The 23,849-nt window shown below is 51.8% G+C and overlaps 7 protein-coding genes across 7 annotated transcripts; 4 read left to right on the forward strand and 3 right to left on the reverse strand.

The window, feature by feature from the left end:
* Positions 1-80: 80 nt before the first annotated feature.
* Triagg1_4857 (uncharacterized protein) lies at positions 81-1,167 on the forward strand (the record flags this gene model as incomplete). Its single annotated transcript, XM_062899306.1, has 6 exons — positions 81-271; positions 325-422; positions 480-496; positions 552-576; positions 635-703; positions 767-1,167. The coding sequence occupies 6 exons, from the start codon at positions 81-83 to the stop codon at positions 1,165-1,167; spliced, it is 801 nt and encodes a 266-aa protein (XP_062756038.1).
* A 564-nt stretch (positions 1,168-1,731) lies between these two features.
* On the reverse strand, positions 1,732-2,730 carry Triagg1_4858 (uncharacterized protein; the record flags this gene model as incomplete). Its single annotated transcript, XM_062899307.1, has 1 exon — positions 1,732-2,730. One exon carries the CDS (start codon positions 2,728-2,730, stop codon positions 1,732-1,734), a length of 999 nt encoding a protein of 332 aa, XP_062756039.1.
* Positions 2,731-3,260: 530 nt separating this feature from the next.
* Triagg1_4859 (uncharacterized protein) lies at positions 3,261-5,150 on the reverse strand (the record flags this gene model as incomplete). The annotated part of the gene is made up of 3 exons (XM_062899309.1): positions 3,261-3,941; positions 4,005-4,827; positions 4,900-5,150. 3 exons carry the CDS (start codon positions 5,148-5,150, stop codon positions 3,261-3,263), a joined length of 1,755 nt encoding a protein of 584 aa, XP_062756040.1.
* Positions 5,151-6,321: 1,171 nt separating this feature from the next.
* On the reverse strand, positions 6,322-7,616 carry Triagg1_4860 (uncharacterized protein; the record flags this gene model as incomplete). The annotated part of the gene is made up of 2 exons (XM_062899310.1): positions 6,322-7,305; positions 7,359-7,616. 2 exons carry the CDS (start codon positions 7,614-7,616, stop codon positions 6,322-6,324), a joined length of 1,242 nt encoding a protein of 413 aa, XP_062756041.1.
* A 2,382-nt stretch (positions 7,617-9,998) lies between these two features.
* Triagg1_4861 (uncharacterized protein) lies at positions 9,999-10,955 on the forward strand (the record flags this gene model as incomplete). The annotated part of the gene is made up of 3 exons (XM_062899311.1): positions 9,999-10,173; positions 10,233-10,344; positions 10,409-10,955. 3 exons carry the CDS (start codon positions 9,999-10,001, stop codon positions 10,953-10,955), a joined length of 834 nt encoding a protein of 277 aa, XP_062756042.1.
* Positions 10,956-17,248: 6,293 nt separating this feature from the next.
* On the forward strand, positions 17,249-19,091 carry Triagg1_4862 (uncharacterized protein; the record flags this gene model as incomplete). Its single annotated transcript, XM_062899312.1, has 5 exons — positions 17,249-17,550; positions 17,662-17,906; positions 17,977-17,999; positions 18,053-18,184; positions 18,729-19,091. 5 exons carry the CDS (start codon positions 17,249-17,251, stop codon positions 19,089-19,091), a joined length of 1,065 nt encoding a protein of 354 aa, XP_062756043.1.
* A 2,658-nt stretch (positions 19,092-21,749) lies between these two features.
* Triagg1_4863 (transcriptional regulator family: bZIP) lies at positions 21,750-23,581 on the forward strand (the record flags this gene model as incomplete). Its single annotated transcript, XM_062899313.1, has 2 exons — positions 21,750-22,468; positions 22,528-23,581. The coding sequence occupies 2 exons, from the start codon at positions 21,750-21,752 to the stop codon at positions 23,579-23,581; spliced, it is 1,773 nt and encodes a 590-aa protein (XP_062756044.1).
* Positions 23,582-23,849: the final 268 nt, after the last annotated feature.

A 23,849-nucleotide genomic window follows, 5' to 3' on the forward strand; every position in this document is an offset into this window, starting at 1 on the left:
AATGCCGTATTCAAGACCCCGTTGAGGGGTTGCTTCATGGGATGAGATGCTTTAGATTCATTCATATCAACTGCTTCAACATGTCCATGACAACCGAAGACTGTACCAAGGTCCCGCCCGGGTTCCCGCGGCCGGTCCCAGAGACGTCGGGGAAGGTGTTTGAACAGTTTCAGATGAGAGACAAGGTCGTCATTGTTACTGGAGCAGCAGATGGCATTGGTCTTGCTGTGACTGAGGCGATGGCGGAGGCGGGTGCAAACGTTGCTCTGTGGTATAATTCGTACGATGAGCTCCCCAAGATTATCATGCCTATCCACGATACAGCGGGCTTACACTGGTACTAAGGAACGATGCGGCCGTGGAGAAAGCAAAGAGCCTTGGCGAGACTTACAAGGTCAAAGCCGCCGCATATCAAGTCGACAGTAAGTAGCAGTGTGTCTACTATTGGAGCTCCCAGAGGATGCTAACTTATTCAACAGTCTCTCAAGCCGAACAGGTGAGCCGAACAGGTGAGCCGAAACATTGCCAAAGTAGTCCAAGACTTTGGCAAGATTGATGTCTTCGTTGCAAACGCGGGTGAGTGAATGGCCTACCAATGTTGCTGCGAGAAGCATCAATGCTGACACTTTCAAAGGCATGGCAATCTCGCGACCCATTCTAGAGCAGACGCTAGACGAATATCGCAAGCAAATGTCCGTAAATGGTCTGTATGCCGATCCTCTTCCCCAATCAAAACATTGCAACGCCATGCTTACCATCTAAGCAGTGGACGGCGTAGTCTTCTGCTCCAAGTACGCCGGCGAAATCTTCAAAAGTCAGGGCTTCGGCAACTTCATCATCACGTCCAGCATGAGCGGCCACATTGTCAACGTGCCCGTGGACCAGCCAGTGTACAACGCCACCAAGGCCTTTGTCACGCACTTTGGAAAGTCTCTAGCCCGTGAGTGGCGAGACTTTGCCAGAGTCAACATAGTGTCGCCTGGGTTCTTCGACACCAAGATGGGTGCCAATCCTTTGGCCATCAATGAGGCGTATCGGATGGCTGCGCTCGGCAGACAAGGCCATGTCAAGGAAATCAAGGCCTTGTATCTGTATCTTGCTAGTGATGCATCGACATACATGACTGGTAGTGATGTTCTCATCGACGGGGGCTACGTTCTTCCATGAGCATCAACTTGTCTTTGTATATGGCTGTGATCGGATAGCAAAGCATATAGAAGCCACCAAAGCCATAGTGCCATCGCCTCTTATCAACCTTGATACTACAGAAGTAAAATGTTGCAAGATATATGAGTCATCTAGTGGAGTAGGCATTAGTTAAATTTGCATCATGTACGATCACAATCTCATCGACTTTGAGTTCAGCATCGTCCGGTTTTGGCTTTAACGAGGGGGCGTTAAAGTTATATGCTAGCTTTGGTGCACCCCCCTTACCTACATGTACCCATAAACCACCTGGGCAGTTGTTTGACTGGAACGACGAACAGCCAGTGATAACTTCTTCCATCTTAGCCAAACCGATTCAGCAATGTTTGTAAGATTTCCAGACTATCTATGTGTAACAATGAGCCACAGCTAATGCATGTATATTTAGATACTTCACCCATACAACGCAAAATCGTCAATCGTTCCAAAGATCCAACGCCATTTCCTTCCTCAAGCTCATACTTGACCATAAAACAATCCTTTCTCTTAAGCAACTCGAAGCAATAACCCCCCCTTTCCCGCCGTCTACTCAGAATCCTCTCTCTTAGGCCTCTTTATCACCTCTGGAGGAGTAAAAGCTCCATCCCAAAGAAGATTGGCAAAATGCGCCCTCACCTCTTCCTTCCCCATTCCGTGCTTCATGAAATGGTGAATAATCTCCCCAATCATGTTCCGAGACAGACCATGGCCCTCTCCCTCCTTGTAATCCAGCGTGGCTTTGTACCCAAGATTCCAAAACGTTTGCGCGGCCTCCTTTGCGTACGTAAAGGGAATCTGCTCATCGTCCATGCCGTGGAGCAATATCACCGGTGTAGAAGCGTCTAAACGATCGCAGTATCTCTTTTGAGTCGGCGCTTCCCAAAAAGACGCGACATACTGGAAGAATCCCATCACTCGCGCGCGTCTCGCTTCGTGAGTCTGTTCGTTACCGTGATCGAAATCAAGAGTCCCAGCCGAGGCTTCAGATCTGGTCTCATCCTCATCTGACATCGTCGGCCAAGAGTTCACCACTGCCTTAGTCTGTCCATCTAGAGCAATGTATTTCAGATCCACGTGAAATGGCATCACTGGATAAACGCCGAAAAGGCCCCCAATGGGCTCTTCCATCTGCAAGAGAAACGCCGTCGCAACCGCGAATCCTATTCCAAACCCCACAAGGAAAACGTTTTCTCGACCGACTATGTTAGCCTCTTGCCAGACCTTCACCTTGATCTCGCTGATACAACAACTAAGATTCTTCCATTGGCTCTCAGTTGCTGTCTCGTCGGCGCCGATCGGGTTGTCAGTGAAGAACCAGCGCCTTGCAAGAGCAGGGTCATAGAATTTGCCTGGCTCCCGAGGGTCGTAAAACGGCGGGTCAAGCATGACGGATCTCGCGGGCCCCAAAATGTCTGCCAACGTCTTTGGCTTAAACGCTTGTTGGATTTCGTACAGTAGCTTTGTTCCCGAGGATCTCGTGTCAGGTAAGAAGATGAAAGAGGCCACGGGCCGTTTAGCCTCATCGTTTCCAGAAGCGGACGACATGGCGCAGGCGAGTGTGTAGCAAGAAATGTATCGTTGGAAATGGTAATCGTTATGTCCAAAAATAAAATGAAAAGTAATAGAGATTTTCCAGCAGAAAAGGAAGCAAATGTGTTGATAAAGGGGGTGAATGAGTGTGGCGTCAATGTCGGGGAGAGCCCAAGGTGAAATTCGGGTCGCTTGTAATTCACTGTAAACACAATTTAATCTTCAAGTGAGGTGCATATATAGAAATGAAATAAGATGGACGGCAGAAATCAGGGCCAGTGTAGCTCCTATTTATACAGTCCAGGCCAAGATACGTCTCTTATCAAGGAAGTCTCCGAGTTATGGCCTTCACTCTGGCCGTAGATGGCAAAAATCCCCGATTAAAATGGCTTATATACGATTCGGCGCCTACCTGATAAACCCCCCCTGTAAACCTTCCTAAATCCACATTAAAGATGATGCCATAACAAGGTATATACTAAAGATACAAGAGAAGAAGAAGAAAAGTAAAAGTCGGTATTATCCCAAAGTTATCCGTTGCCATCCTAACGCCCATTGTCAACAAACGCCGCCATGCTTCCCTTGCGCCGCAGGTCTCCTGCTTTGAGTTTCCGCACCACCTGGTATGATCGATCCAGTTCGTTTTCTACAGCACACCGTATCCTCAGAGCCGCCAACGCCGGCCACACGCTCCTCTCGCCGCGTAATATCCAGTAGTTCAAGGTATCCCGCGTGGGCGTCTCAAGCAGGCGAACGAAATCGCCAGCAGTCACCTCTGGGACCAACGTCATCGATGCTGCCGGCACTTGCTCGTCAACAAGAAAACGGCGAATGCTTGCCGGTAGGAGACGAAGCGAATCCAGTTGCCGCAGACGATGTCTGATTTCGAGTCCCACCACTCGAACGAGGAAAGCCGAGAGTTGTGTGGACTTGCTTCGGGTCTCCAGCAAAGACGGTCCATGCATGTCGGACTGTAAGAAGGGAATAAGATAAGGCCTTGCCTGGCTGACGATAAAGTGGTTCACGTTGAAGAGCTCGGCGATTCGCCGAAGGGGAGAGTCGCGGTCTGTGTAGGAAGCATGCGTCCAATGACGGAAGTCGGTCGTGTTTGCCGGGGCCCATGGAACAATGTTGCCGTGAGCATCCTTACACAAGATTGTAGCTTTGGAGCGACCATATAGAGATGGGGAGGAGGCATTGGAGGCGACTGCAGCCGTCCAAATCAACTGTCATTATCAACGTCAGCACAGTAACAGTAGATTTATGGGGGTTCGTTAGTTATCACATACCACGTTCGGGGCGGTGATGTAGTTTAGAAGAGTTGGTACCCCTGCCCCCTGACCATCCGTAGCCACCGTTATGTTAAGTACTCTCTTGCTGCGGTTGTATGCCTCCTCAAATGTCAAGTCACCAACATTTGCCCTAACACACTCCTCGAGCACGGTGACATCCAGGAAGTAACCCTCTCGCGAGAACCGACGAATTCTCCTCAAGAGAGTCTCCCATCTTGACTTCAGAGATTGCTCAGCAGGGATTTGACCATCCTCTGTGGTCCCCTTGGACGCAAAGGCACTGAGATCGATACCGTCACCCCGAAGAACGCCTGGAAGCTCTTCCTCTGTATGTATTGCCACCAGCGCAGCGATCAATGCACCAGTTGCCGTGCCCGTGATGATTCGCGGGAGCAAGCCTCTAAGAAACAGTGCCTTGACTACTCCGAGATGGCACAGACCGAAGATTGCACCACCTTGAAGGACCAGAGTAGTCCGCCCAAACGCTTGCCTCGTGTCGTGAATAAAGTCCAACTTCATCTGGTTCGTCAACGCCTTTTCGTTCGGATGCAAGCTCGAAGCAGCACTCGTCGGAAGGGCGCTGATGTCCTCGACCGACTCGGCCACCTGAGCAATGTATTCTTCGATCAAGTATTTGGTCCCAGAAAAGGATCGGTTGTATAGTTTTGGTACGGCAATGTTGCCGAGGTTGCGCACGAGGCCCGACCGGAGCAGGTTGACGAGCTGCTCGTAGTTGTTTTCTTCTCGTGCGATGATGAGCGAGTCTAGCCGCTCTGTTATGAGCGCCCAGTCGTAGTATTTTGACGTTGGATTATTCCTCCTATTCAGAGACAGCAATGGTGAGTACGATTATCAGGTGCATGGATAAAGACGGGCTAATTCATCTGCATACCATAGATCGAGCCCCAAGAGGTTGTCGAGATGGAGCGCCGCCTCTTCCCACTCCTCAAACGTCTCTGCATTGCGCAGCAGCTCAAGCCACAGCTTGACGGGGTTCTTGCGCGTGTACCAGCTCAGGAGCTTCTTCAAGGGCGTCAGAAAGACGATCATGGCGATGGGGAGCATCAACGAGAGCGCCGTTACCTTGCGCCAGAAAGTAGCCACGTCCACCACCACCCTACAGACAGCCAGCACGAGCCCCATGGTTACGGTTACGCCGAGGAACGACTGATGACGCTCCAGACCATCTCACGGGGGCAGCTCTGCTGTAGCTGTAGCTGTTGTAGCTGTAGCTATCGCTATTACGCTGTCGCTGTCGCTGTCACCGCCGCCGTCGGTCGGTGCACGTTACACGTTGCGTGTAAGCAGTGGGTCGGTTCGTCTCGGTTCAGTCGAGAGTTCAGTGAGTTTGCAGCGCGCCGAGGACAAGCATCGTAAGCCGAACTCTGTAGTTGTAGCTGTAATCCCGTGATCGAGATCGGATCGACAGAGCAATCGATGATGTACACTGCAAATCAGCTCAATCGCGCCGTGTTTGTTGTTGTCTGGTGATCTGCAGCAATGCCCTGGCCAGCACCACGGCAATTGATGACATTTCCGGCGTTCCTTTTGCCGTTTTCCCACGGCCTGGCCGCTAATTAAAAGGACGAGCATGTGATGGTTGAGGAGCACAAAGTATGAGATCACCGCGCCACAGCGCCACATTTCTCGGCCTAGAACATTGACATGCGCGGATGCATTGACAGGGGGAGAGTCAGAGTCTAGCACCAATGCAGGCGCATTATCGATAGACATGTAACAGCAACATGCATCAAGGCGACAATACAATCCAACTAAATTCGTTTACCGTGTGTATTATCCAGCTGGAATTACAACTCCTTCAGCCTCTTCACCTCAAGAACAATTTCCCCTTGTCAGGCATTCTCTCATCCAGAGTGGAGGCATCGTAGGGACCACATTTCCTCTCAACGTTTTTGACTGGGGCTGCCTTGCCACCGCTAATAAGTGCCTGGATCGAAACGGCATTGGGGAGCGTCTTCCATATTATTCACTGTCTCAACTCGTAAATCACGGAGCAGCCTAGCTGCTGGCTTACCCAGAGAGTCAGTAATATCAGAGCACAGTATCGTCGCAATCGTTCGATTTGGACAGACTGATATGTCGCCCATCAATCAATGGTACGTACTAGCATGTTGGAGAATATTGTTCAAAATCCCTATCAAATGCAAGTTTACTCCAGCGTCTCCCTTTTGTATCTTTTGTCCCAATATCAGACTACCCAGCTGGTAAATTACTAGTTTACAATATAGTGGAGGCTTGGCGGAAGCAATGGCTCTCGTCTTCCTCGTGTGAATCTCTTCCTGAAAACGCCCTCCTATTCATCGTCGTCGTCAATCACGTTTCGCCGTCTGCCCGATCTGCCACTCGTCTCCATGGGTTCCACTTCATCTCCCTCCGCGTCTTCATCATCCTCCGGCTCCTTGGTCCGCTGCCTCTTGGATCGTGGGGCCTCATCCTCATCGTCCAGAATATCTTCCTCCTCGTCATCATCGACACCGCTCTCCATTTCCTCTTCATCGCTGCCCACCAGGAAGCCATCGTCCAAGTCGTAGTCTTCATGTCGCGAGACACCCTGGGGCAAGTCGTCATCAGAGTCATACTCTGGACGCCGTCTCTTGGGCCGCGCAGAGCCAGGCGCTCCCCTCTTCCGGGCTGCTCCAGACCTGGCGCCCTCCAGACCACCAATTGACAGCCCACCACGACCGGATCGTCCCACTCCACCATCCATCTTGGCCACAGCATTGTCGCGCTTTCGTTGTGCCTTCATCCGCTCCTTTTCGGCCAGCTCGGCTTGCTTCTTCTGTAACTCGGGATCGACCACTGTCTTGATAATCATCTCGCCGCCGGCCGAAGACTTGCTGGCCAGAGCCATTCTCTCCGCCAAAACGGACAGGGCGTTGTCTCCAACAGCCTTGTTTGGTTTGATTGTGTACTGCTCTGACAAGTGTCCCACAGTCATCAATAGATTGCTGCTTAATTCAGCAGCGGCAGCATAGTAATGGCCATCCTTCAATTCATCGTAAGGCTGTCCGGGGCCTGGGGCCAACCCCTTCTTGTTGATCTCGTAGTGTTCGCCGGCGATGGAAATGGTAACAGAACCATCGCTCCACCGGTAGATGTTTGTATTGCTTTTCAGTTCGTTTGTGCTTGCATCTCTGCGGACCCGGACGACATGTTTTGGGTGCTCTGCCTTTGCATTTTCGAGATCGAACGCGGAGGGTTGGAAGGTCTCTTCTTCGTATGGTTCGGGGAGAAACCTGACGAATTTCGGAACTCGCATCACACGAAGCTGGCCCATCTGTAAGCATTTTCATATTCAAACAAAAGTCTGACTGCTTGCAAAGAACTTACCGAGTCGTCGGACGGTTTGGGGATGCGATGGCGATATGCTTGCACGGCCATGACGATTCTATCCTTGGTTTCCTGTCGTGACTGGCTCCCATCATACTCTCGCGGCTCGGCATCGCCATACGCTTCGGGGTCTGAGGCGAGATCATCGTCGTCTAGAATGCGCGCCTGGGGAGAGGCGTCCACCTCATCGCCCTCGTCGCCGAAAAGGTCATCGCCGCCCTCGTCGATGGCGTCAAGGGGATCCTCCGAATCGGACATTGTGTGCTGCTGCGAATGACTGGGCTAAGAAAGAGTTATTGCGAGACCTTGTATGCGCAGGAGAGAGCCTCAGTGCACCAATGGGGCGAATAACTGATGCGCCGGGATGGGTATATTGGCGACACTGCGATTTCGAAATCTGCTGCGCGAGGCACGTTTGCAGAGCGCGGTCTCAATTCGAGCAGCTCGGCGTTTGTGGCTGATGCATTGTGCTCAGCCACACCTGCGATTTGGGCAGCGGAGCACGAGGCACGATTGGCTGGCTTGATTGCTTAGTCAGATTTTGCGCCTAGTTGGGCCTCTCTTCTGGGTATCGAGACCAGCCTTGACGCTGCACATCTACAAGGCTAAACCTTTGATGCTGTAGGTAGGCTGATCCAGTAGAATTCAAAGATGGCGCCATTTTGTGTGTGTAAATGGGTTTTAATATAGCTAATCGCAAATTTTGCAAAGCTAGTTATGGAGAAGAGGCATCGGTCAGTGCCAAAACCTGAGCGTTGAGTGACGATTGATTGCATGTGATGTTGATGTTGGGTTTCAGAAGCATCTCTTTTCAACTGCCACCTATTGAAAGAGTCAACCAATGGATTATATTCATCCTATTCGCTTCGTCCAACAATCCACATCTTTCCTCTCACAATCACTTTGTCAAAACGACCGCCCAAAATACACAGCAGCTATAGGCTTCAAAAGTCCCCAAACGCGCCGCTAATGGCTGACCTGAAACCTCCACAACGCCTAAGCCATGGCTCCTACTAGCCAAGGGAAAAGCGAGATTGTTCCTCATTACTCGATCCAAACGGCACTAACTCCCCCCGTGCCAATCCCCGCGAGGCTCCGTACATGACTTTTGTACTTTGTAATAGCGCCCGTCCAGTTTTCCTTATAGTACTGTACAGTATTGCAACGGCCTCGCAAAAGTCGTCGTAAGTAACTCGTGCTAGTCTAAAACTCCGTGCTGGGACCAACATCCCGTTCGACGCTGGTCCTTTGTAGCATTTTTAACAGCTCATCCTCACCTTATCCCTTCAAGAAAGCAATCCCAATAGAAACAGACAAGGTGCGGTAACGAGCACATGCCTCTCAGCCCTGGACCAGCCATTCTGCACCCCTATCTTCTGCCTGCATAGGATCCCGTGACAAGGCTGGAGCCCCGTCTGCAGTCCATCTGTTTGCTGCACCCGCCCTTTCGCACCCCGCCTTTTTACAATGTCCAACCTCTTTTCTGGGATGTAAGTGAGGCCGTCGAATTCGGGCTGTTTCTTTGCTTGTCGGTTTGCTTTCTCGTCGTCTGTCCTATTTTCAACGTTGTCTTCTTCCGGGAGAGACTCCAACGGTAACGCAGCACAGCTGTTGCATTTGCCTTGTTGAGAAAACTACCTGATTAGGCTTCATTGAGGGAGGGGGTCCTGAAACAGCGTCTCCCAGCGGTGAGGGGCAAGTGTCTCGAGCCGCCGTTCACACTTGATATCCCAAATATCATCGTCATCGCAGTCGAATTCCAACCGCCCTGGAATGCCACTGGAAAACACTCGTCATGGCAAATCTCTCGGCTCTTGGGCGTCTGTCTCGCACTGCTCAGATGCGTTCAATGGCTTGAGACAGTCTGGCTGGGCACCCTGGACTGAGGAGCTCCCAAGGTGCCACTTTTGGGCATTATCGATATCCAAATGACAGCCCATCATCTGAGCTGCTCCATCGGCATTGCCTGTCCGGCTCGTTTCATCAGACAGGAATTCAATATGAGTCCCTATTCCCACGTCTCATCAATGCCAAGTACTGTTACGGAGCGGCTGTCGATAGCTGAGCTTTGAGAGCTGTCGAGTCGACACGTCCTAGATGCATCCCGCAGCAATTATATATGCTCCCAGCAGACCACCAAAGACAACAAGACCAAATCTCCACCCCTGATCCTCATTCATCTATTTCCTCTTTCGTTACCCCTTTCCCTCTTGTTTTCTATTTATAAAAGGCACCCTCAGTCCCTGCATGCTTCGGCATTTCGTCTCAACTTAAGCCTCATTCGACAACGCTAGACACGCTTTAAGCGAAGCCCACGTTGTCTCTACGGGACTCGAATCTCTACGAGGACTCCGCTATTCACTGCACCATCTCATCACATCTCTCTCTTGACCTGCTGTACTGTGCTTTGCATCTACCGTCATCTATCACCTATAATATATGCCTTTCCGCTAACCAGGCTTCAATTTTAGCAACGCTCGTCTCCGAGGCGGGCCCAAAAGCCCATCCCCATCACAAAGTGCCCAGCCCCCCCTGCATCCCTCCTCCGACGTCGCCTCATCTCCCAAGATACCTTCAGCCAACTTACCTCAGAGAACTCCTTCTTCTTCTACCCCAACTTCTCCCGCCCAACCCGCTAGAATGGCTGATTCGGGTGCCCCCAGCGGCGATGATATCATCAACTCCTACCACCTCCCGCGGCCGCTTCCGCTGTGGCTCAACTCACATTGCGCAAAGCACATTGTCAAGGGAAATTTCATGACCCTGAGCGCTCGACCAAAGACGGTTGAGCAGGGGGAGTGGGTTGCTCATCAAGGTTAGTCTCCCACGTAGTCAACCTTTGGTCCTCATCCATTGCTGACCGATATGGCGTAGTTGTCGAGCACTATCGCAACCTCTGGAATTTCGTTCAGGTGGTCCACGCCAAGGAGGAGAACGGAAACACCATCTGCAACCCAACAACTTGCCCTCGCATGTCCGCAGGAGCGTAAGTAAACGACCTTGCTCTTCACCTCAAACTCATCTTTCGTTATGCTCACACCAGCCGCTAGCAACCACTCCTTCACTTGGCTCAACAGTCGTCGTGAGCCAGTTGAACTGCCAGCTCATGAGTACATGACACTCATGCAGCGATGGATCACCGGCAAGACCGACGACACCGCCATCTTCCCAACTGACCCTTCCGGCGTCTCCTACTCTCACAATTCCGCCATGTCGTCGACGCCACTCTCACAGCTCACCAACCCAGGCGAGGCTGACTGGGTCGGCAAGCGATCTGGCTTCCCGGACAAGTTCATTGACATCTGCCAGATGATCTTCCGCCAAATGTTCAGAGTCTACGCCCACCTTTACTGGGCTCACTTCTCAGAGCCTTACTACCACCTCAACTTGGAGAAGCAGCTCAACAGCTGTTTCTCACACTTCTTGCTAACGGCCACTGCGCTGGACATGCTGGGGAAGCAGGAGCTGGAGCCAATGCAGCCATTGATCGACCTCTGGGCGGCCAACGGAACGTTTCCCCCCGAGTCCAAGGTCTACGAGTATGCCAGCATCCGGGCTGGTGAGCGATTGATTCAGCTTGCAGGCGTCGCGCAGTAAACTGGTTTCTTTGACAAGATTTGCGGATTTGGTATGAGATTGGTTTTATGTTTACTCCGGAATGCAGGTGCCATTATTAAAAGACAGATAGATGAGAAGCATTTTGTTCTTTTAGGGTGCATGTAATCACAAAATAATAAATGGCTGTTTCGAGCGCAAGAGCAATAAAAAAGAAAGTTTGCTATTATATATGACATAGAGAGGCTGCATCGAAACATGAAAGCAGCAATCATAGCATGTAATATCGACTCCCGTATATCTTGTTCGGCCGGAATTTGACACATGATGCTTTCACGTTGCAGATGCAGAGCCACACAAGCCCCAGATCACAAGTCAGGTTCAGCACAATTTAACAATACCAGCGCAGATATACCTACAAGCTCTTTGTTTATCTCACTTTCTATCATACTTCTGCTTGGCTCCCAACGTTCTTGGAGGTATTGGTAAGAGTCGGAGCGGGGGACAGAAAACCTGAGACCGAGAAGATTACGAGACCCCAAGCGTTAAATTATATACCTATTCTTTAAGTATCTGCTACTATAGCTATATCTCCTCCAGTATTTACTACTACATCTACACTTCTTTAATAACAGCTACTATATATATATACCCTTAGTAACTGCTACTGTAGTTGTATATTTTAGTGTTTACTACTATAACTATAAACAGAACTACGCCCTATCTATACTCATTATGAAACTGTTCGTAGGTAGAAAGGAGGTCAAAGAGTCCAAGTGAGATCAGGATCTCTTGAGAGTGCCACTCACGGTTAACATTGGAACCCTTTGTTCATCTATTGTTTCATTCTCTTCAGTTCCTAGCGTCATGGTTTACCGGATCTCATTTTACCATCAGGTCGACGTTCGTTTCAAGAAAGGGACCTACTCCAGCGAAACCTCTCAACCCTTACTTTTATGCTTCGTTTGCTTCATTCTTCTGTAATGACCTTTTGACTACTTATACCATGAGCATCGTCTGTTTTATTGGGATGATGAGTCAATGGAAGTCCATTCACCATACAGGATTAAGATGTTGCTCAGAAAGGCATCGATCTCATCGCCAAGCAAATGATATCGCAGAGTCATCTACGTCAATGGTACGACGAATGCAAACAAAACACATTGAAGGTTCAATACTAACATGAAAATCTTGAAAAATAGAAGGTTATCACAGGTAAATTAAAGTGTGTTGACGTTCATGAACTACCTATGCAGCTTACATCTCCATAGTATTCACTACTTTTGAAGACAGAAAACAACAGACTTATGAACATCCAGTCATTTATTGGCAGCAAGTTATGTCATTTATCTTCGAAACATCGCTCAGCCCTTACCCAAGGCTCTTGAGATGGTACAACATTCCCTCCTATTGTAAAGCACCCATATGAATTCATCTAGTCTACCTTTTACTCCTTCCATTCCACAATCTTTTTTAAAAACATTACACCTCCTATATACAAAGTTCCATCCACATTACCTGTCACTCGTAGTGAATATACAACATACAGTATATATCTCTCATGTACTCCTTCGGAAAACTCTGTTCAGCCGCATACACAAAACGCATAAGGCTCAACCAATCCCCTTAAACACAACACCCTCCCAAAAAACCTGACGGCTCACACTCATTCGTGCAGACGTCAGATAGTCTTACCCACTATCGAATAGGCTAGCCATGCAAAAAGCCCCAACTTTGCATCTCACGATATCCAATCGCCCTCCAATTTACCCAGGAAGATCAAAAAGTGGCAAAATAGCCAATACGACCCTCTCCCTCTTCAACCCCAGCGGACAAACAGAAAGAACCGGGAAGAGAGAGACAAGGGAAATCTTTCCCACCGAGCCACAAGGGTAATCGGTACACAGACCAAACGGACTCGACGCCATTGTGGTCCGAGCAAGGCCTCGGAAGCACCTAATCTTGCGTCTCATGCACCATCTATCAACTATCATCCAACTACCACCTGCTAGGTGCGTATGGAAAAAGCAGGGTTTTCTGCAGCTTGGCCCTGCAATGCCGGGCCTTCCCCCCCCCCCCCAGTGGCGATTGAGAGAGAGGGCCCATCTCGACTAACTGTCTCCAGGTTTCTTCACATAATACATGGAGCTATTCACAGACGTACATGTGCTATCCTGGAGCTGCCGGCTCGAGCAATGGCACACTCAAGCCTGTCACAGGTCAAATCCGAAACTGCAACTCTCTTGCAGCTGTTTCAACAAGGGAGGTCTCTTGTCGTCCAGGGTAGAAAAAAAGTCAAAATACCTGTCAAAGCGGGCATCCAAAACCCTGGCCTCTGCAGTAGTAAACCTTCCGAGGGCATCGACCACGGGCAATCCACCTCCGAGCAACACAAAGGGCTCGGGTAGTCCGCAATCCTGTCCTCGCCCAGTTGCAGAAGCCGTTGCCATCAAATGGCCTGCGAGTGGAGTCTTTGGTAATCCCAGCCAGCCTACTGTAGGCGAGTGTGCTCGTACATGTATCGTAAGCCCCCATCGTCACTTTGCACCACTTGCTAACCAACAGACGCTCCGAGCTCAGCCTCTCTCATCGACATCGCCACTAACCCCCTTCGCCGTACATGATCAGTTTCAGGTGGGCGGCGTGATCACCTTCATCGCCATAAATAGACGATATCGCCCTTCGTCGCTCTCCAACTGTGCGTCGTGCGGGCATTCCAACTTAGTAATTGTTGGAGCGAGGGCGTTTGAACCCCCCTCATTCGCATAGCCGATGAGGCACTTTTCCTTCGCCTCACAGGAAAATAAAATAAAATAAAAATACACTAGAAAAAATTATCCCTGCGCTGAAGACCCCGAAGATTTTTACTTTTATTTACCTTTTTAGTATTGTATTTTCTCTTCCCTGACGCGCAGGGCAATGAATCGGTGCGCGATCCTCATCCAAGTTTTTCCTCTAAGCTCACGCCCACTCGGGAACTAACCCCCGGACTAAAAGAGGCTTGGGATGCTCTTCACCGCCAGTGTAATCGGCTCTAAGCTTCTTCTACTCGCGGGAGATGCCGGGAACTCAAGCAAGACAAAGAAACTGAAAATAAGAAATTAGGGAGAAAAAAAATCTGAAGGGAAATCGTCTCCGGCAAAAGCGGGAACGGACGTCGTAGCGACGACACCAAGCTCAGTAGCAGTAGCGCCCACCACGGACAAAGAGAGCAGTCGGTCGATGCTCCTACGCGCCATGCCATGCGCCCGTACGGAGCACATGCTAACCCACGGCGTACATATGCAATTCGTATGCGTGCGGATGGCTCTGCGGAGCGTCCAGGTGAAGGGCCAAGGGAGAAGAGACGGCGATAGGTGACGGGTGCCGGTCTGGAGATGCAACGGGTCCCCCATGTTCAACCCTATCACATCAGACAAAGCCGTAGGCGAGACGACCGGGCGTCCACAGACCAGCCTGGTCACGATCCAACCCCAGCTTCCCGCTGCATGCTTGCAGCAGAAGCATGCAGCTGCCTATGAGAGAGAGGGCAAGGGTTTGAGCCTCAGGAATGCCAAGTTTGCCCAGAGTGCTCGCAGGCCGTGCTCGCATCGTTGGTGCGCCTTTCAGAGTCAAGGAGTGATCTGTGCTGCGGAGAATCTTGTCCATATGAACAAACAGGCGCTTGTCTTTGCCGCCGTATCAGGAAGGATGACTTGTATAGTCCATGGATCAAAGATCACGGGTGAAACCTTGGGATGTCATTCCACATGACGGAAGATGGCCCTTTGTCGCATCTGCCCATGTGTCTGTGTGTGCGTGTGTGCCACCGGAAGTGTGTTGCCTGCCGGCTTCTTTTCCTTCTCGGCTTTTGACTACACCGACTTCTTCGTCATGAGATATTGGCATGACAAAGCCCCGTTTGCTTGACACTTGCAGTAGCTGCCCATGGCAAACGCGTAGCATCTGTTTGGAAACTCCATTTTCGCTGGTTGAAGAAAGAAGCTTCTGTAAATCTTCCGTGTCGTGATTTAATATATGCAGAGTCCGTGATTGGAGGACGTGATCATTCAGTCTCCATCAAGATCCGTCAGGTCGATTCACCGCCGTGGATTTAGTTTATACGCTTATCATCCTTGTGCAAGCATGTTTCAGAATTCTAGTTTATCCACACAAGCTTACAAGGACAGTAGCAAAGCGGTGATGGAAATGGTTCAAGTGTTGCGCTGCAGTATTTCAAAAACGAGAAGCTCCGGTATCTCTCATCGCCGTGTGGACTTCAATTTCTGTTCTCTTCTTTGTGTCTCTAGGGTAGCGTGAAACTTCGGTCCCCATAAAGAACAGAAGCTCCGTCCGGGTCGTCGTGATGCCGTACGCAAAGATATGGGGCTCTCCGGCGAACGGCGGTTCGGTGACTCATCTGCCTAGGGTTCCGCTTCTCCCCCGTGATACGGACAGTGAGCATGAAAGTCGTGCTTCTGCGTCGGCTCGGTATTGACCGGCCATGTGAGGAAGAGACTTCCCGCTTACTCTCTGCCCCTGGCTGTTCATATCTTAGCTTGACGTGAATCTTTGTCTCGGTAGCTCTCTCATACTTGTACTCGTATGTACGTAAGTGCTGCTATGCGTATCATCTATGGCAAACGAGTTTGGTGTTTTGGGTAACAGCGTTCGCATTGCGTTCTGCATACTCGTACCTGAATAGTCTAATCACCGCCCGAGGTGGAGCAAAGACCGATGCGTCTGATCGAGCATGCAATCGAAAGCCAATTACAAATAAAAGCAAGTCTTTGTCGGCTGCCGATGCTTTCGTTGGCCTTGAAACCACGTTTTCAACATCGCCCATCTACGCTTAGAGGACTGGATTTCGTTCTCGTTCCTGGCTAACAAGGCACTAACACTCAGCCATCGCGGCCTTTCGGGGCAGCTCCTTGAGTACTCTGCGAGACAAGAATGCAACAACGTATGATGACGATCCAGGTAACACTTGGTATTTTCGTGCTAAACACTGCTTCTCGGACTCTTCCATACGGACCAGTACTTGCAAACGGAAGGCTAACGGTAGAGAAATGTACCCGTTTCGTACTCCGTACAGTACTCCATATTCGGTGGATTCTTGCGATGCTGACCGCACATTCGTAGCGTGCATGATAATCCCAGTTCAGCTGGGACTTTAGCGCACTATTCCCAGAGTCTATTCGTTGACGGCATACACGCTATCCCGGCGTTTGGAATAGTTTCAAAACGGCCGACTCTTTCTTTCGTTATTTTTCGTGTGATTTCCACCATATTGGAGAAAAAGAAAAACATGGCTCATGAATTGCCCTGTCGACGAGTCAGTATCAATGCGTAAATTAAAGTTGACGACTCCATGTTAACGAGAGCGTGTCGGTTGTGCTTCAGTGATCGTAGTTAGGCCCATTAAGCTACGCACGTACGGGCTACTGTTAGCACGAGCACTAATAATGGCCAGTCCTCTTATGCAAGGGCGACGAGTGTACAAGTCATTAATCAATCGACGGAGACAATTGAACAAGTAAACGGGCGGCGGACTGTTAGACGTTAGTTGGGCGCTGCCGTCGATGCCACCGTTGTGGGAAACGAGTTGGGCGTGGGTACGACTCTGCTTGCCTCAGGACTGTGAATGGCTACAGAGGACTGAGCAAGAAAAATTCTCCAGCCGAGCCAACCGCAGTCGAGGATGATGCGTAGGCACACGTGAGTACGGAGTACGAGTACGTGCTGGCCAACCCTCCCACGAGTCAAGCTGTTATCATGAGATAACGAGGGCTGTGGGCGAGAAGAAGGCTTCTAGGCGTTCGACGTCGTACATCTTGACAGCTGAGGATGAGCTGTATGGTTGGGTACGAAAGCCAAGCCTGATTTCTCGTAACCTTTTCCTGTTTGTATCTGGGGCCTTCTCCTCAGGCCGGTACGAGCACATGTGGTGTCGAGAAAACCACTCGTAGGTACGAGTACGTACCTCCGGGAGGCGCAGCAGTCAAGCCCTCGATGAGGGAAGTACTCCGTGAATCCGACTTTGTAGATCCTCATGGCGTGGCCACTGAGCAAGGCAGATACGTAGTTGAACATAACTGCAGAGCTTGGGGTTAATGAAATTGTATAATTAAGCCGGCCTTGCTGTGTCGTCAGAGCCGGCCCAGGTGGCACTCAATCATGCCACGACCCCTAACTGAGACATCAAGAAGTGCAGACTCTCGTCTGGCACCACCAGGAGACTTTTCTCTAGACAGCCGCAGACAGCCGCTGAGCAAGATTGGGCCGGATGGCCAAACCTCAAGTTCGCCTCAGTCCTGATCGAGGCTAGACCCAGCAAGCTGCATCGCCGCGGTTGGATGATGAGCGGCTCGAACGGGGCCAAGCTGCTGGCTGTTGTGCAAAGTCGCACAGAGAAAGGCAGGGCATTCTCAGCTTCAAATCCGGTGAATCAGGCTCGATTGATTGGTCCGAAGACGCAAGCACTTTGGGTCCTGCCAATGGGCCGTTTTGGACGCTTTTTCACAGATCACAGCAGGTTCTCCGAGGCAGCGTCCAAACGGATAAGGCCGCCTCGTCTCCGCGAAGAGCGAGGCAGCGGCCTGCGAGGGCAGTCATTCGTCGTGGAGGGCGGCGATGTGAGGTCGACGGGCCTAAGGGGGTAAGAAAGTAGTGTCGATGCCCGAAATGAAACAGGACGGACGCGCAACGCGTCAGGAGCAGCCAAACAAAGAGCACCGTGATGGGCAGCAACAACACACCGACAAAGCAGCAGCGGAGATGGTGCAAGTTGGCGGAGGCGGCCTCATATGCGGCCGTCAGTCACAGTGGAGCCTGGAGGCTTTGGTTGGAGCAAGGCATCGCAGCAGAGACAGACCAAGGCCCGTGTTAGAGGCATGCACCAGCCACCGCGAGGCAGCATGGCGCATGATGATGAGCAGGACAGACGAGGAGGAGGAGTCCCAGAGATGGATGGAGACTGGAGACTGGAGACTGGAGACTGGAGACTGGAGGCAGGTAGAGACTAGAGACTGCAGAAGATGGGGCACAATCGATAAGTGACTATGATTATCTAATATGGTGTCAGTCAGTGTTGTCCCCGTCTGGTTGGTGAGCTGCATCGCCATGCATTGGTGGCTTCACTTGCCTGATACGTGGTGCAGGATGCGAGGCAGCGCCAAAACGGCAAAGCGGATGACACTATCGTGTGTTCTAAATTGGCTGCCCAGAGGCGCTCGTACATGATGCTCTCCCTACTTGTGCTTGAGCTTGTGCTGCTACTGCTCGTGCTAAGGGTTAGTCATGCGAGTGGCAGCAGCTGCGGTACTTGCCGCCACCGCACCGCAGCGTGCACAGTCAAGTACCTCACGTAATCACAGGTCAGGTGCTGCGGCACTGTCCTGGCAGCCCATGACTGGTCCACAGTACGAAGCCCCCCTGCCCAACTGGCCGTACCTTGCCAGCGAAATTGGGCTGGGAGGTACATTGCGTTGTCAGCCCACGGGTGGGTTCTGTCGCAGTTGCGGGAGATCCAACCACATCGAGGCGTGAGTGGCCCAGGCCAGACCAAACATCTTGCTCGCCTGATGGGCACCAATGACCATGACACCCAAACAGCCCGGTATCTGCCTATCGATTGACACATCCCGTCACAGCTCCCTGGCGGATGCTGATACGATACGATAGCATGGACCGATAGAGAGCAGAGGAGGGGGTGGTTTGGAAGAACCGCGGAGAACTGGGGGGGTTTGACTGACCAGTTGCCAGACACAGCGCGAGGGCACGGCACCTCACGACCAAGGCGGGCGGGCAAATAGGATCGGGGCCGTGATGTGACAGACCACTTTGGAAGGCCATCTCCCCCATCGACTCTCCCTCGCCAGTCATTCGCAGGCCACCACTTCGTACGAGCAACACGCCAAACATGCAAGCGCTCTCATTAGCAAGGCTCTCTCAATGCGCACTACGACTGGCCTGTTCCGAGCCCTCTCACTGCTCAGTGGTCACAAGTCAACTAGTAGCGGGTATGGCGTCGGGTTGTGCGGGAGCAGCAGCGCCGTCCCATCGCTCTCTCTTCCTTGGAGGGCTTGGGTTGGGCAGCTTCGTGCCCAACCTATTCTCGTCCTGTCATTGAGCGAGCATCTGCTCTCCCCATCTTGGATTCTGCCTCCCGGCGGCGTCGCGGATGGCATCCCGTCGTGACCCGCTTAGAGGTACCGGCCTTGACAGATTCAGCCATGCGCCATGCCGGTCTTGACGAAAGGGAAAGCTCATTCGTTTTCAGTACCCGCCCTGCTTCAGGCGAGTCGAGCCGGAGGTAGTCTTCCTCTCTGTCTCTGTTCCCCCCTCTCTCTCTGGGCGGCTGATGGGTTGACGATGGCGTCGTGGGTTGAATGTTGCTGAACTGAGCGACTGGCCATGACGACAGTCATGCCCATCGGCCATCTGGTCAGGATGATCCTCGCCGGGAACAGAGCGGCAAAGACGGTCTCCCATAATGGGCGCTACCTGTGGCAGGTAGAAGCTATTTCGAGTCACAAGAGACAGCTTCCCCCAGGCCGATCAGGTGTGGATGGCCTCTGTTCGATGATGACCATGCCGAGGCCGACTTGCTTTCTGGTACTAGCAGACGTACTGTAGCAGTCAAGCAGAGTACGAGTACAGGATAAGATGCTCTGCTACTACGACATACTACTACTAGTCCCATCCCGAGTGCCACATGAGATAGGGAGGGGGCCAGGGATTAACCCGGCTTGGTGAGTAGTAGTACTTCGTACGAGAGCGAGCGCGACACAAGGGTGACAAAGCACAGAGATGGAGGAGTCCCAGCTCCAAACATAGCGACAATGACTTGGACTTGCATCACATCGGCAGACAGTACACACAGGTCTCTATGCCCACCATAACCCTAGCCAGAGATCCATTGGGCCATGCTCAAAGGGTATAGGGGCTGCTCCGAGTGTCCGTACGCACGCACTTATTGATAATGACGGGCACTTAGTAATCGTCCTAATCGTACGGGCGCATGGTGGTCCCAGGATGGGGTACTGGCACGGAGGTGCAAATTTTGGAAACAATATCTGGAAAAAATAAAAATAAAAAAACAAAAAAAATCAAGGCAAAAAAATAAAACCAACAGAGGCAAAGGCAGAGGCAATCTCACGACAGGCACCCCTGTCACTAGGCCGAGCACCAGGCCCATACGACCTAGTAGACAAATCTGCTTGAGGCCCGACAGAACTGATGACGAGCTACGACAGACAGAGTAGTACCTCGAGGACCTCCATCACCAAAACAACACAAGCGCAGCACCACCCACTCGTACATATTCGTACATGCGTGCTAGGTACGTACATGTGCATTACATACACACTACCTCCAGAGTACATACAGTACGGTACATGGGAGCCCGAAAGCGTGGAATCCTCGGAGGATGTGTACCTATTACGAGGCAGAGCCTAAGCACTCTCAGCCCCATCGCCGGCGGTTGGCAAGAAATCGATCGACAAGATTCGGCCTCAGGCGATAACGCCGGCCTCTGTTATCGCCACGGGGTCGGGTGTTTTGTTATCCTGTTATCGAGCTGCGAGGTCGACGCAAGTAGCGTGGAGGTAGGTGGCTAGTACCAGTACGAGCACTTGCTGCCATGAAGCCTCTTCTCCTCCCCACAGCAGGACGAAGTAGCCCTTTGAGTACATATAGAAATCCCTCCTCCCTCGAGCAGCAGTCTTTGCTCTGCTATCTAATCCAAACATTGAACGCCATTCGACGCCATCCTTTGCTTTCTTGCCTGCTTGTTTGCTTGCTTAGCAGAGAGAGAGCAGTGGTAACAGCAGCTGTGCTACGAGTGCAATCAGTGAGTCAGCCCTCGTCTCTTCCTTGTTTTTTTTCTTGTTTTTTTTTGCTCCGGCCCCCTCTTCCCGGCCTGTGTTCGACGAGCGTTTGCCCAGTGCAGCGCTGTGTCATCATAGATAGCCCTCAGCATCCTCGTCGTTACTGCTTTCATACAACGATGTACTGGAATCATAACACGGACGATGTTCTATCCTATCCTATCCTATCCTGTCCCGTCCAACATCGTCGCCATTCCCCTTCACTCTCCTCTCCCCCCGTCGCGCGTCGTCGGTTTATTTTTATCTTGGTCGCCCGCCTGCGCACCTCCTCTCTCTCGCATCAGTCAATGTTTTCCTTCCCACTTCCCACTACTCCGTCCACTACACTGCGCTACACTACCCTACTAGGCCTATACCACTTACTGTCCCGTCCGTCTCCTCCCGCACTTAAACCACCCCACCCTCTAGCGCTAAGACTTAGCCCTGGCTATGTCCCCCAGTGCACCACCTGAACCCACCAACCCAAAACCCAACTGGCAGCTTTTTAGCAGCCTCCATCTTATATCACTCGACACTTCCCGCCCACACTTTGCATCTGCCCATCACCTTTCAACGCTGCTTGACGACTTCATGACTTGCATCTGCTCTGCGTTTCCCGACCCTTCCCCCTCCAGCATAACCCTTTAACGCTGTCACGAATTACTGCCTACGCACGTTGCTTGTGGTTTTCTCTTCTCTTCTTCTTTCTCAACCCCGCTTCACATTGTCATTGCTCGGCTCCAACAAATAAAAAGCCACCCTTCGCTAACATCTCGTCCTCGGAAGACTATCAACAGTATCAGCACATCACGACTACTGTACCTGTTTCCATCCCCTTTCTTCTTAGTTTTCCTCTTCTTTCTTCTTTTTTTCATCTTCTACGGGTCATTGTTTTCTCTTTCGGTTCTTTGACGTCGACCCTTGCATCCTCTCAACCTCACTCCGTCGCCCTCGACGGCCCCCCCTCACACAGTCACATCTTCTCAGAATGGACAACTATTACTCTTCAGCATCCATGGCTATGGACGCGAGCCATGAGCAAAAGTACTTCAAGGCAGAGGACACCAACGGTCTGGATGACAGCCTTCTTGATCAGAGCGGCATTGATTCAGGCCTGGAACTTTCTCCTCCCATGGACAACAGGCGAGAGTCCTTCGGCATCGGAGGGCCTCTCTTCTCTCCCAAGACGGAAGATTGGCACTCGGTCGACATGCAGTCGCTGCCTTCCAACAACCCCTTCTTCGAGCCGCATAGCACAAATCCCTACATGCGCTTCGACCAGCCCTCTGCCAACCCTTTCATCTCCTCGGGCAATCCCTGGGCCATGAACGGAGGCTCCGGAGCAGCCACGCCTTTCCAGCGCTTCGGTGGTATGGCGACGGATTTTGATGCCAACACTTCCATCTTCCAGCAGCCCATCCACGCTCCCACTCCTTTCCCCACCTCGGGCAACATGTTCGCTTCTCTGGCCGATGGCCAGTCCATGAAAGACTCTGCCTCCGCCAAGATGCGACCCAGCAGCCCCTCCATCCGATCGCACAACGATCTGCGACGCGGCGATGGCATTCGGAAGAAGAATGCTCGCTTCGAGATCCCCGCTGAGCGGAACTTGAGCAACATCGACCAGTTGATTTCCCAGTCGACGGATGAGCAGGAGATTAAGGAACTCAAGCAACAGAAGCGACTGCTGCGAAACCGACAGGCAGCGTAAGTGCACTCTCCGCATCATCTCGGCGCCACGCATCGAAAGCTAACCGTTTTAATAGTCTCGACTCCCGGCAGCGCAAGAAGCAGCACACTGAGCGCTTGGAAGATGAGAAGAAGCAATTCACCGTCGTCATCACTGACATGGAAGAGGAGCTGGCTAGCCTCAAGACCAAGGTGGAGCAGCTCATGCTCGAGAAGCAGCAGTGCGTCGATTACATCGAGACCCTCACCCTTGAGAAGGACGAGATGATCCGCACCCACACTATCGAGACTGGTGAGCTGAGGAAAAAGGTGGGTGTCCTGACCGACCATGTCCAGCGCCTGGAGAGCAGCATTCCCCCCAACGCTGCCGCCAACGGCTTCTCCGGTGCCTACGACGACATGGACGATGCCATGGATTTGGCCGGTGCTTGGGATAATGGCTTCCTCAACGACTTCGATGAGGTTAAGCCGCCCATGACTGTTACCAAGAAGGACACCAACCCCTTCACCTCCGACTCCGAGAAGAGCTCCTCCCAGGGCGGTTTGTTGTTCATGCTCTTCCTTGTTGGCGCCTTTGTCATGTCGAGCCGCTCGATGCCCTCCATCCCCCGCGTGTCGGAGGATGTCCGAGTTGCGTCGGCGACTCTTCTCGACAACGTGCTCAAGGATGCCGGCGTCAACCCCTCGACCGGCATGGCCGCCATCGCTCCTCAGCCTTCCGGCGTCTCTTGGGGACAGCCCGTTAGCGCTAGCGTGATGGCCGGCATGGCCGCCGATGGCGTTGTTGCGCCGTCCATGCTCATTGAGCTCGGCGACAGCCTCATCCAGCCCTCGCAGCAGCAGACCAACGAGCAGATCTTCTCCCTCTCTGCCGCCCAGTACAACGGAGTCAGCGACCACGACTTCCTCCGCGACGCCGCCGGTAGGATGCCCACCAAGGCTCGCAAGAACCTGGCTCAGTCTCTTGCTGAGATGCGGGACGCCGCCAAGCAGTCGGGCGCCGCCGAGGTGTACACTCGCACTCTCCTCTGGGACCAGATCCCCAACGACGTGGTCCGAAACTTTGCCAGAATGGTTGTAGAGTGCAATAGCGCTCAGAATTCGCAGCAATGCAACGAAGCGAGGTCATGAAAGACTTAAAAAAAAAGACACGGCGCGAAAGACAAAAAAAAAACAAGAAATCTCACGATGACGAATCAAAAAATGGCTACAGTAATGCAACGATCAACCCTCTCCACCCTCTATTCTGTCTTGTTCAGTTTCATTTCTCCGACAAACTTATGCTACTTCTTCTTACTCTTCTCTTCGTACAGCCCTTTTCCAACAGATTGGATAGGCTGGCCTCTATTTTGAGTCGCTTCGGGGCGACTCCCCCACATGCACATTATTTGAGATTTTT

This window comes from Trichoderma aggressivum (assembly GCF_033847375.1).
Source record: "Trichoderma aggressivum f. europaeum strain CBS 100526 chromosome Unknown scaffold_016, whole genome shotgun sequence".
Taxonomy (NCBI): Eukaryota; Fungi; Ascomycota; class Sordariomycetes; order Hypocreales; family Hypocreaceae; genus Trichoderma; species Trichoderma aggressivum.